Below are 13,034 nucleotides of genomic sequence, written 5' to 3'. Positions count from 1 at the left end.
ACCTGAAATGCTACCTATAGGAACTGAACCACAGGACAAACAGAGGTGAAAATGGTGTCTTCTTGTCTCAGTCTGGGTGAGAAGGACAAAGGGTATTTTGCCCAAAACACTGAAGTATTCCTTTAATGTTGTAGCCATTAACATGAATTGTAGCATCACGATTTTACTGTATCATGTGAAGTCAACATTTAGTTGGCCTTAAGGAACTTTTGCACAAATTATCATCCTAACAATCTTTTTTTCTTTTTCTGTGTGTGTGCTAGGGGGATTGGCTACATGCAAAACATGCGGGCATTTAAGACTGTTTGTCCTCTTCGAAATGAACTGCATTTGGACATCACCACTGCTGTCAAGGTAAAAAAAAAATAAATAAATAATAAGAGAAACTTCTCACCAAAGGTAACTATATTTGACGTAAGCATTTATTCTGTTCTAAATCATTTCAACAGAAAGGGACAGCAGAGTGGTATGAGAGCGTAATTGCACGATATAAACCAGAGGAAGGGGTAAGTTTCTTTTGAAATAAATCAGACCAAGTTTTAGAAACCACAGCGCGGCCATGGCTGCGTTTTCCTTTTCAGCTTTTTCTTGCCGACCTCAGACTGAGACTTTTTATCCGAGATGTTGTGCTTTGTGTGTTGATTCAAAAGAGTCTGGAGGAGCAGCTGAAGAGGCTGGTTCAGGTGGTGGATGCAGTGTGTGCAGACGTGCAGAAAGCCCAGAACATCTACAACAAACTCTTTTACAAGTGAATGTCTTTTACTACAAATAAAGCATATATCAGACTTTTTCGGTAGAATCAATGCTGACTTTAAGAAGTTTTTTTTTCAAGTCCTGATTCCATTTGTGTGTTTGTTCCCACACAGCACAGTGAAATTAGATTTCTTCAGCGTCTCATACAGGCAGTTGGAGAAACTGGTATGTTATGAATAAAACTGTCAAATGCAAAAAAATGTGAAAAGAGTATTTTATAGTTATTTGGTCCACCATAATATGAAATATTTTTAATTAAGAGAAGCATTCCTCTCTGTACTTGCTGACTTTCACTCTTTCTCAGCACTTACACTTGAATTCTGTGGGATCTCCTCATCCTCCAGGTAGCTGATGATATAAATGTAGCCATGGAGCGTGTGTGTGGGACTCTGGAGCAGCAGAGCTCCAGGCTGACTCAGGCCATGGGAGAGACAATCTTTGAGCTCTTTATGTCCTTGAAAATCCTCAAAGGCTTTCGAGAGTTTCTTCCCCTTAAGTAAGTTAACAAATTCACTCCGTTGTGTCTTTTCATATTCCAGTGGAAAAAACAGGTTTCATAGTTGATTTGCCTCGAGGTAGGAATGTCAGTGATAAGAGGAGAATTCAGTTTTGAGTTTATTACAAACACATTGTGTCTTGTTTTTTTTTTGTTTGTTTGTTTGTTTTTTCTGCCAGGGATGCTAAAATGTTGGCCTTGACTGGCTTTCATAACTGGTTCAAGTCCTCCATCCACAAGTGGCTGCAGATTGTCCATGACAGATCATGTGACCGGATTCGCAGGGCGGTCGACAAAGACAAGGTGCGAGCTGCAAGAGGCTTCCCTTCTCACGATGGGGGATAGAAATACTGTAAAAAATTGATTTGTAATGGCACAGAGTTATGAAGCCATACTGGACTGCATTCAGGATAATCAACAAACTGATCACTGAATGTGCTCTATAAGGACTTAAAGGGACAGTTCATCCAAAATTCTGAAAAGCGTTTTGCAATGTAGCCATATTGCAGTCTAAAACGTATCATGTGAAAAACTCAAGTGCAACAACCCTTTCCAAAAACACCTGGAATAATTCACCGCCCTCTTGAACTACGAGTTATCATGAACCGCTTCCAGCTGAAGAACACTGAAAAACTCTACCACTAAGGGGCAAATATATACAGTTTGCCCGTGTTCTTCCACAGGAAATAGTTCCCAAAAAAAAAAAAAAAAACTCATCCCCTGCGACAGCTGTGGATCATGGTGGACAACCGAGTCATTGAATTCAGTTGGAGTTGAATTGTGATAGCTGGGTAAACTAAAGGTTTTCAGTAAAACTAAACTAAGTTGAAGTTTACCAGAAAATCCATTAGATTTGAATTATTATGTAGTTACCTCAACTTGTCCATTTAAATTTAGTTGACTTAAAACCTTAAGGGAGTCAAGACACTGACTTTTTTAAGCTGACACGAAAAATGTTTGCATTTTGGGTGAACTGTCCTGTTAAACTGATATACAAGGTTACATGTTGTTTTTTTTAAAGAGGTACATGTTGATTTAAGTGGGGACCCTGTAGACTCAACTGATGACAAATGTGGAATAAACAGGTAATTAGAGTCAAGTTGATAATGTGAGCCATGGCCTCAAGCATCAAATTACATGATTATTCCATTTTTTTTTTTAGTTGTGTCTAAAAGGTGTTCACTTTGGAAACATTGAATATGCACCTTTAAATCAAAGCATATCAATTCTGCACTAATTTTTTTCTTTAAATTGAGCTAAAGGTTTATTGCTGGTGATTTTATCAAGGTTATGTAAAGAACAGGTTTGCTTGTGTGTGTGTGTGTGTGTGTGTGTGTGTGTGTGTGTGTGTGTGTGTGTAAATGTGTTACGAGAGCAGCTGGAGCCAGTGCAGCAGGCCAAACACAGCTCCTCTGCAGTGGAAGTAACAGCATGCTTCAGCCAGGTACGCGAGATCTGGTTCCAGCTGGCCTGGCCAGACTCTGCAGGAGCCTTCATCTTTGTCACCCGCTTGACGGACGTGAGTGCCACTTTCAACGCAGCCACATTCATCCATACACACTTGAACAGTGCTATTAGACAAACAGGTACACACACACACAGACACAGACACACAAAACTCTGCTCTGCAAATGGCAAGGAAGCGTCGGAGCAGGAATCAAAAAGAGAAATTGTGGGGTCAGTGTGTGATGATGGAACTGTGATTTTATGTGTTATAGAATTTCTGCAGTGAGGCTGTGTGCTATTCAGAGATGATAACACACAAGATTGAGAGGAACCAGCTGGGCCAAGACCATAAGAGCTTCACAGTGCAGGTAAAGCCTGTGGCAAGACAGGAATGGGGGGTGGAGGAGGAAGAGGAGGAGTGGGGGTGGGGGAGGAGTGGGGAGGGGGTCTCACCATCACAGTAAATGTCAGCAAGTGTTCTCTCCCTGGCAACACAAAGCCCTCAGCGGGAGATCGGCGCACTTATACGCTTGCACTAGTTGATGCAATTTCCTCTTATAATTGTCAGTCATTTACACGCACACCCCCATTCCCTACTTTTCTGTAGCCCTGCTTCTTTTCCTTCTTTGTCTCTTCACCCTTGTTTCTCCACCTCGTTTCTCCTGCTGTGCTCCTCCTTGCTTTTCCGCTAGCTGTGCATCGCCTTGAACAACACAGAGCACGTGCGCGTTTTCCTGGCCCACCTGCCCCGCGACCTGGACTGGCAAGGTGTGGAGCAGGCTATGGAGGAGTCGTGCGGGGCCGAGGGGAAGGAGCAGGTCTACAAGGCCCTCAACGGGCAGCTTTATAACATGGACCTGGACCTGCAAAGAGAAGCCAAGCACCTCATCACCCTGCTCACTGACAAGGTGCCACACACACGCACACACACAACATGAATGCCTGCAGTTCAGCCAGACCTGAAAGGCATGGCATTTTCACTGATGTCTGGCAGAACAAATAGTCCTCCTTACAGCAACTTCACATACGCTTATATTTTCAGTGCAAAAAATTGCAAGTTTTATGTTACAGGAAAAATCCACCCTAAATTGCCTTAACATTGTCTAAAAACAGGGATTGGTGATTTATGTTGTGTTTCTGGTGCTTTTTTTAGGGTTTAATGACATTTTACATGTGTAAAAACACCAAATGTGATGTTTATAGCCAGCAGCTGCAATTGAACTTAATGGGAGAAAGAAATGTGCTTGCCCTCCTGTTTGTTTGTGAGCCACTTCCACACTGGAAAACTGTGTCACTGAGGGGTGGAGAGATGCAGAGAGATGCAGTTTCCACAGGAAATAGTTCCCAACAAAACTCTTGCCTTGCGAGGGCTGTGGATCATGATGGATAGCCGTGTCATTGAATTCAGTCGGGTTTGGTTTTCAGCAAAACTAAACTCAAGTTTACTCAACTAGAAAAACAATTAGATTGGAATTACTGCCTCAACTTGTCAATTTAAGGAACAATCCACCGTAAAACGCATTAACATTGTCTAAAAACAAGGATTCGTCATTTAGGTTGCATTTCTGGTGGTGTCGTTAGGGTGTAATAGCATTTTGCAGTGAAAAAAATGCCAAACGTGATGATTATGGCGAGCAGCTGCAACTGAGTTCAGTGTGAGAACGGAGTGTGTTTGCCCTCCTTTATGCGTGATTTGTTTCCATATGTTTCTTTAATATTTCTGCAAATCAGTGAGTTTACAAAGAAAACCTTTCTGATTTATTTTTAGGGGTTGACACTGAAACCAAAAAGCCGATTCCACCATTTTAGACTGTTGATTAGACTGTTGATTTTTCCATAATTCAATGATGTTATTGTGGCTTTGCTGAAAATATCTCTCAGTTAAAACAACAACAACAATAACAACAGCAACAAAATCACCTCAAACATTAAAACAGCACGAGCAACAAAATGTAAATCATGAGTTCAAGCTTGCAAAAAGTCTTATTGAGGATGGCTGGACTGTTCTGTTAAAGCAAATATGTCATACACTCTCGTTGTACTTTCAAGCACATTTCAAATTCAAATTCAGGTTCATCTATTTATGCAGCTCTTCATCTCAAACAACCTTGCAAAATAATGATCCAACCAAGTAACAGAAGGCTGAAGCGCATACACACGGCAATGAAACAAAGCACATGACACAGTAGTGAGGTCTAGCAGGACACAGCAAGCCTACCAGTAACACCTGGCACCAATAATGGGCAGATTTACAATAAATATCAATGCTGCTGTCCTTAAGTTTCCTTTTGAGAATCAATCCTCACATAGAAATATCAATACAAAGTGTTTTCTTCAACCTTGCTTCTTCTCTCTCCCTTCCTCAAACACACCACCATACCACAAGACGTGCACTCACTGTCAGAGACACACAGCCGTGGCTTACATGAACATGAACTGCTCTCCTTTAATGGCAGAAGGAAAGGAAAGTGTTGTTTGGAGGTTTTTCACTCCACTAAACAATCCCAATTTTCAGTTGACTCAACTTCAATAATAATTTCTGAAAAAGGTAATAATATTGAGGAACATTTGTTGAACATTGCTGAAAAATGTACTGTGTTTTATAGTTGCTGCTATGAAACAGAAAACAAAGAAGTGTGATATTTAAATATATGCACTAATAAACCTAAACGGCTACCACCAGTTGGTCGATGGTTCTCACCTCAGCGAGACAACAACTTGCCCACAAGTCTTTTTTTACAACATTTTTATGGCCACAATGCACATAAAAATGGCCACTGCTCCGACCTTCCTGTTATGTTGATTTGAATGGGAAAGTCCATTCTGGTCCGTTCAAGTTCTGTATTTAATAATAATGCTTTAAAGTCTTTAAAATGTCATTTTCTCATGTCTCCATTTACTCATTTTCACTGGAGGAATTGCAAAGATTGCAAAGCTTGTTTAATGTATACAACAAGATGTTTAAAAGTGTTGCTGTCAGTTTCAATGTCAGTGACGGAGCTGATATTGTAATTCTACACCTGGAATGGCTTGATATTGGGTATAAATGGAAATTAGTGGTAATGCTAATCTTGGCAGCATCAGCTTTAAACCCTTGGTGCTTGTTCCTAACTCCCAAAAAAGCCGTATTTATAAAAATCTTGCTTAAGCCAAGTCAAAGAGAGATCCCCCACCATTCAATAAGTGCAGAAGGCAAAAACTCAAATGGACAGTAACATGGACAGGGGCACTGACAGCTCTTGTCAGCTCATGATCTGGAGCATAGAATAAGAAGAGGAAAACCTGAGCAGTCTCTCATGAATGCCAGACGATAATGTAGGTCATTCAGGCTGAAGGATTGTCAAGAGCAGAGGACACTTTGTGTGCTGGAGCCTCTTGGCCAAGGGCAATATAATGCAGATCAATGTCAGTCATTCATTGCACCACTTGATCTGTTCAATCCCTCTGCAAAATCATGTTTGTCCTACATTCTTTATATATGTGTGTGTGTGTGTGTGTGTGTACACGCATGGATGTGTGCATGTATGTGTGTGTGTGCAGATGCTGCCTGAGCTGCGGAGATACATACAGCACATCAGCCTGTCCCCAGACTCCATCAACAACGACGACGTAAGGCCCCGCGGCTCTCTGTAACCTTCATGCTTGTGTCCGTGGCGTGTTGTCACTATGTCTACCCTAACACCGCTAACTCGACATTGTTCCAGGCTGTGTCCCCTCTTATGAAGTACCTACATGACACCATGGTCATCCTTACCGCGACCCTTGTGAAGGAGAATCTGGCAAGGTAATTACTCACCTCTCATCTCTCCTTACTACAAGAACGGGTGCTAGCCATGCAATAATAGTAGCCCTCTGACACTTTTTGCGGTGCAGCTGATCATTATCTAGCCATATCAGCTGAAAACATGAGGCTGAGGGAGGGTACATCAGCGGAGTAATTGTAAGTACGGATCACTTAGCCATGATAAATACAAATGTGTGGGGGTGTCATTGTGTTTGCCGTCTCCGCTAGAGTTCTCCAAAGCCTGTGGGAGCTGCTCCTGCGGATGATCCTGGACACCATCACAGAAAACAGGGGCGTGCAGGTGGAGTTTTACAACCGCTTTCAGTACACGGTGGAGGTCAGTGCCCAGCGTCTGGATTCACTGGCTGATTTTATCTCACGGTGCCCTTTTCCAGCAGTTTCACAATCCACTGCACAACAAGGAACAAGAACCAGCCCAAACAGGAACTGGTGCGAGATCAGGCTTCTGCTGTTTGTGTTTCAACCAGCTGCAGGGCGAAAGAACAAGTGTCGTGTTGTTGTCGTGACCACCTAAAAAGGCATAGCAGATTTAACAAACCAAGAAACTTAATCAATATCTAATGGTACAATCATTTTTGTAACGGTTGCACATCTAATTATGCACACGCTTTGATCTTAGTCAGGATGCCGATCTTAGACCAGTTCACTGAAAGGCAGCCATAGTTCTTTCTTGCTTGTTTTCTTTTCCTCAAGCTCCCATTAAATTTCCTTCAATTTTTCCCTGTGGGGGAGTTTTTTTTTTTTTTTTTCTCGCCCAGTATCAGGATTCAGACAGGATTCAGATGTAATGTCCTATTTTGTTTGTTGTAAACTTGAAAGTGTGAACAGCGATTTCGGGTTCTAATTAAACTTAAACTTGAAACTTGAATCTCATCCCCTGACCAAATGACGATGAAAACGTGGACCTCGGCTTTGCTCCGTGATGCTGTGTTTTTCTTCAAACGCTTTCATCTACCAACAAATCACTTCCACTTTAACATGCATTAAATGCGGCATAAAAGTGATTAACAGTTCAGTAGTTCCGCCTGCAGGGTCCTGTTGGTTCGTGTTCATCCCACATATCAAGCAGGGACCAAAAACCACCTGGGACTGGAAGTGGACTCAGTGTGAAGAGAAAACCCAAAGTTCCCGTTTCAGTTCCTAAAAAATACTGAAGGGTTTGGTGCCACCGCAGTGTATAAGGGCCCGCAGTTTGTCTGTGAACCATAGGCTATTATGGTAAAGGTAGACATCCTTAGAAGACATTGTGTTAACTCTTAACCCTTATTATTAAGACCTGTGTGCTTGCTGCCGTGCAGTCATTAGCGTGTATGATTTTTTGAAGTCGCTGAGTGGTAGTGCAGTGCTGACAGGAGTTTCCCTCATGAATGACAATAAAAGAGTTCCTGTATTCTAATGCCAGTGTAACTCACTGGCAAGGGACATGACAGAACTGCATCAAAAAAAAAAAAAAAAAAAATCACAGCATGTTGCATGTGTGGGCTGAGCGTGTTGTTTGGCACACAGATATCCTGTTTGCCTACCAAAGGTTTCATGCTGTTTGTGTGAACAACACATTTCTGTGCTGTGCTAGCACTACTTATGTTCTATGAGGATGAGAGGAACCAGAGCAACACTATAAACTTCTATAAGCTATTTTTCCTACATGAGTGTTCAGTGTTAAATGTGTACATGAATCCCGTGTTGAAAAAAAGATGTTAAAAATGAAAAATGAAGTGAAGCTGTAAAGAATTCCCATCTTTGACTGCAAGCTGTCTACTTGTTTGTTCCTGTGCTCAGACCTTGTTGCAGTTCTTCCACGCCAAAGGAGATGGTCTTGCCTTGGAGGACATGAAGAGCGGCGACTACAAGGTTAGAGCCCTCGCAGTCTGCCAACCACATGGTGTCTTTTATCATGTCTACCCATCCTCTGTATCTTTTTCTGACCCTTGTCATGATACTTTAGGTCTTGGAAGAGGAGCTCAAGCTGAATAAATGTTCCTCCTTCGAGCTGATCGAACAGTACTTTCTGGAGAAGATTTCCCATCAGGTGTGGTGCAAGTGACCAGGCTGACCCATCTCATTTACCCCTAAAGTGGGTAGGGTAGTATTGATTGGAGAGCACATGTTTGAGAAGATACAGTGAGATAAAGTCTGCTGTGAAGACACAAGAGTTGATTTATGGGAGGCTGATGTGCTGATTTTGTGCTGGAACTAATTCACTCGAGCTGAACTTGCTTCAGGCGGAAAAAATAAATAAATTTACATCAGTTATGCTCAGATTGTTTCATTTCACTATCCCTGTTCTTCTTCCTCCTGATGGCAAAGAATAACAAACATCCTCGGTAATAATGAATGTATTCAATGTTCCAGAAAACACTGAAACATACCCGCTTCGGTCGAATCAGTGTGAAGTGCTACTACGATGCTCCGGAGCAGAGGCTGACAGTGGAGATTCTGCACGCGGCAGATATCATCGCTCTGGATGCCAACGGTAAACTGTGTGACACAGAGACGAGTGCAAGTCCTTGTTCTCCTCGCTGTCCAGCTGAGTTCTCACTTTGTCTTCCCTCCCGTCCCACGCAGGTCTGAGTGACCCATTTGTCATCGTGGAGCTCTGTCCTCACCACCTCTTTCCCATGGCCAAGAGCCAGCGCACCCAAGTGAAGCTTAAGACACTGCACCCAGTATTTGACGAACTCTTTTATTTGTGAGTAGCAGCTCCTTTCCTTCCCTTTCCTGGTTAATTTATACACAGCCTGTGTTTGATTCCTTTTGTGTCTTTTGTGTCTTCCAGCCATGTCAGTCCTGAACAGTACAGGCACAGGTTTGCATGTTTGACCTTCACTGTGATGGACTATGACTGGCTCTCCACCAACGACTTTGCCGGTGAAGCCGTGGCCCCTCTCAGTGACTTTTGCTGGCCAGGGAGACCAAACGCTTCGGCAGCCGGCAAGAGCGTCCAGCCAGTCATTCTCCACCTGTCTCGAAACAAGCCCAGCGGTACATATACAGTAGCTCTAGGCTGTGTCAAACCACATTTTTACACAAACACATAGCACCGGCCTCTCGGGAGACCAAGGGGTTTATGTCTGGGAAGGCTTTCCAATTACTTGTGCAATACAACATAGATGGCCATTCGATCTAGAGATAATTGCGTCAGGTGTAGGAAGCACTCTCATGTCTTTGCTCTTCCCTCCAGAGAAGCCAATCATGAGGATGCTGGACGCACGCATCGGAGACAGGGAGGCTCAGGAGTTTGTCCGCAGGCTGAAGGAAATTGAGAAGTCGATGGAGGAGGAGTAAGAGCTGTCAGCACTGCCTGCCGTATTGGTGTTTTCTGACCACGTCTTGCGACATGTGCTTTTGTACTTGTTGTACTGTTTACAATATTTGAAGTTCTATCCCATTGTTTGTGCAGTAATTATGCCAAAACAAGAAGAAGAAAAAAAAAATAAGGAAAACAGTGAGACCTACTACTGTTTTCTAATCTGGAGATTAACATTCTGTCACTGTGCAACCCTCTGCCGTCTCAGTTTAACTATATTTAAGAATCTTAATGAATGGTTGATCCTAAATGTTGCTACTCTATATTTTTTGTAAAGAGGTTATTGTTATCCTTGTTGTATTTATCTTTGATATGATAGAGTTAACATTTAAGAACTATTTTGTGGAAGTAGCTTACATATCAAATAGTTTTCAGTCAAAGTCTAAAGCTATACCTCAAAAATACTCATTAGTTGCAGGGAAAAAAAAAAAAAGGGTCCACACCTTTCACGTTCCTAATGAACACCGTGAGGAATTTAACTGCATGAAAGTCGAATTTAGAATGTAAATGCCTGAACCCATGTTAATTTCCCTGAATATACGGTGGCTTATGAACAGAATGAAGCAGTTGAGAATAAAACATACTTGAAGGAGAAAGTTAAGACTCAGCACATAGCTTTGGTGGATTATATCTTGTGAGATTTAGTGCTGGAAACCTATTGAGTCAAGCCCAGAAGGCCGATGAGACCCATCACCGGCAGGGAGGCTCTACCCTCCCCTGAGAACAGCATAGCTTCGCTCTCCTTTTTCAGAAATGCTCTTCACAAAGCTCATCTTGGATTGCTGCAGGCAAAAAGAAAGTCCCCTTTTTTAAATAACTTCTTTCAGGCTGCTTGACAGTGGAGAATCATTTTCACATCGGTTAATTTGATTCATTTTTCTAAAAACGTCAAGCAGCCGCCGCCTCGCTGTACAAACTCAGCACAAACAGGGCCTCCCTGATTCAGCATCAATTTGAAAACTTGCTATCATGTCAAGAACAGGTTAAACACTCACTTGGCAATATGCAGAGCTGATTCAGTAAGTGAAATGCTGCTAACCCAATGAACAAATCACTGACATTTCTACTGCGCCTGTAAACGAGAGGTTGACGCCGCCTACATGGTCGAATGGCTCGTTGAGTCCGACACAAGCAAGTCAGTCACCAAGGCGTACAGCAACTGAGCCTCTAAACAAACTCAAGTGATTTATCACTTACATCCGCGGCAGGTATTCTGACTGAAGGATCGCCATGCCTATCTGCTTGTTTGTTCGCTCCAATACTTTGACTAAATTGTTTGTTCAGTCTGAAAGTGAGGTGTCAGTGAACTCCATACACTAGCAACTGAACTGCTGAGCGAACCTAATGAATCACACAGCATCGCACTTGTGGCGTGAAGTGGTTTGTTGTTTGGGTGACACTTAATGACACCTGATGAATGGATGAGCAAGGACATTTGAGAACTGCGGATGATTACGGAGAGGAGTTCGCCAGCATTTTAGTATTGCAAAGGCAGGCAGATAAAAGTTGCACCAGGATGCCCGAACTGATTTGAAATTTCTTTGCAGGGAATAGAGACTATATTCCTAACTGTTCATTCTATTTCATAGCGTTGAGGATTTACCGTCACACACGCCCATTAATTGAAAGGAGGAAAAAGGATACCCTCTTGAATACCCACAGATAGTGCAGTGTGTGCCACAGCGGGTGGCTCCATTTCCGGATGGTTAAGCTTCAAAAAATGCGGTATAGTTACCTGATGGGCGAGGCCAGACCTCGTTTGCTGCAACAGGTTTCATTGGCCTAACAAATGGGTTTCAACACCAGCTCTCACAAGGATACAGTCCTCCACAGTTACATGTCATGTGCACTGCCTGAGATAGAAACAAATATTTTTGCAGAAAAGATTTATGGTTAACTTTGCAAAAACCTGCGGGTCAGACTAACACCTGGAGTCCAGCCACTTTTACCGTGTAACGAATATGAAATTCTGATGCACCGGAAACCTTACTACTACAAATCTAGCAAAACAACCTAACAATGGAACAGTTTTGTACTCTAAATAGCTGTGAGATAGCAAGTTAACATCATCGTAGCAAGCCTTATTGTCACAAATGTAGCTTCAAGTTTGACAATTGGTGAATGTACAGTAGATAAACAAGGCGGGGCACGGGGCAGGTGCTGTCCCGAACCCGACTCAAAATCACCCACCAACCATCCCGCTGTGTTTCTGTTGGCACGACCATATATTTAAAAGCCTAAGACACCCATACTTTGTCGACAAAAGAGTTTGGAAGTAGTGATTTGGGAATGCTTGTGAAAGGTTTCTAGAGATAAAAACTTGATTTTATTTTGTAAAAATTTCTACGATAGCTTACCGACTCACAAAATGGATCGAAACGTGCGATCCTGTTAAAACCGGGTCACCTGCTCACCCACGATGTGCAAAGTAACACTGGAAAAAATCAAACTGTAGCACGCACTGAGAACTTTGCACCAAACCTACACACCGACAGCATTTCGATAGTGCTATTACTTCACTGTAGCTGCTTGTGTTGTGCTTTGTTGTTAACCCGTGGAGCTGTGAGGGCGAGGCAGGTTAACATGAAAAATCATGCCTGTGCCTGTGAAGTGCTGTGTTGAAGGGGTTCTTCAGGTGTTTAGGAAACTTATCTTATGTAATGTGAGCAAAGAGTCCTTTCAGTCCCTCCAGAAAGCATCTCCCTCCATATTTTACTTTTTAAAATATCAGAGGAACTTTGCAACTTAACTCAGAGAATCATCAATTTTTATTCATCCCCTGGTTCACAATTATAGTTCATCATATAACCCTAAACCCAACCACCTAATCCTGGGGACTTTCATATGTTTTCAGAATACATGTAGTTTATAGCCCTACAGACCTCAAAAGCAATTTCCAAATACTAAAAAAAAAAAACAAACTCTTGGTCTCTCAAGACACAAACAATACACAAAATTTGTTTTGAGTGACAGTGCAGTGTTTCCAATTCCCAGAAACCTGATTTTTTTTTTTTTTTTTATGTACAATGATTATATTCCATCTGCATTGTTTATAAGCTGGACATTGTGGCAAGATGTTTCATAAAAAAGCTCATCTCCCTGCTGTTCAACACAAGGTGTTCAACAATAATTTATACACCTCGGTGTGTCTCAAGTTAATTGAAAGATAACAGAAATGGGGAAAAAAAAACATTAAAATTAAAAACAATCTGCCACAAAGTTCCCTT

General features: G+C 42.2%; 1 protein-coding gene across 1 annotated transcript in view; it reads left to right on the top strand.

Moving 5' to 3' along the window:
• The window catches only part of baiap3 (BAI1 associated protein 3), a 29,031-nt gene extending 19,246 nt beyond the window's left edge, over positions 1-9,785 (top strand). Inside the window, exons 16-33 of the mRNA XM_030058435.1 lie at positions 264-354; positions 450-506; positions 651-748; positions 867-918; positions 1,098-1,249; positions 1,429-1,552; positions 2,628-2,768; positions 2,968-3,063; positions 3,388-3,603; positions 6,236-6,304; positions 6,400-6,479; positions 6,708-6,816; positions 8,280-8,351; positions 8,446-8,529; positions 8,853-8,973; positions 9,066-9,189; positions 9,277-9,482; positions 9,682-9,785. Of these exons, the coding sequence (XP_029914295.1) occupies positions 264-354; positions 450-506; positions 651-748; positions 867-918; positions 1,098-1,249; positions 1,429-1,552; positions 2,628-2,768; positions 2,968-3,063; positions 3,388-3,603; positions 6,236-6,304; positions 6,400-6,479; positions 6,708-6,816; positions 8,280-8,351; positions 8,446-8,529; positions 8,853-8,973; positions 9,066-9,189; positions 9,277-9,482; positions 9,682-9,785 (1,996 nt within the window). The remainder of the gene's footprint in view (positions 1-263; positions 355-449; positions 507-650; positions 749-866; positions 919-1,097; positions 1,250-1,428; positions 1,553-2,627; positions 2,769-2,967; positions 3,064-3,387; positions 3,604-6,235; positions 6,305-6,399; positions 6,480-6,707; positions 6,817-8,279; positions 8,352-8,445; positions 8,530-8,852; positions 8,974-9,065; positions 9,190-9,276; positions 9,483-9,681) is intronic.
• The last annotated feature ends 3,249 nt before the right edge of the window (positions 9,786-13,034 follow it).

This window comes from Myripristis murdjan, chromosome 8 (genome assembly GCF_902150065.1).
Source record: "Myripristis murdjan chromosome 8, fMyrMur1.1, whole genome shotgun sequence".
NCBI classification, from domain to species: domain Eukaryota; kingdom Metazoa; phylum Chordata; class Actinopteri; order Holocentriformes; family Holocentridae; genus Myripristis; species Myripristis murdjan.
Note: the sequence above shows the minus strand (reverse complement) of the source record. Positions and strands in the feature narration are given on the sequence as shown.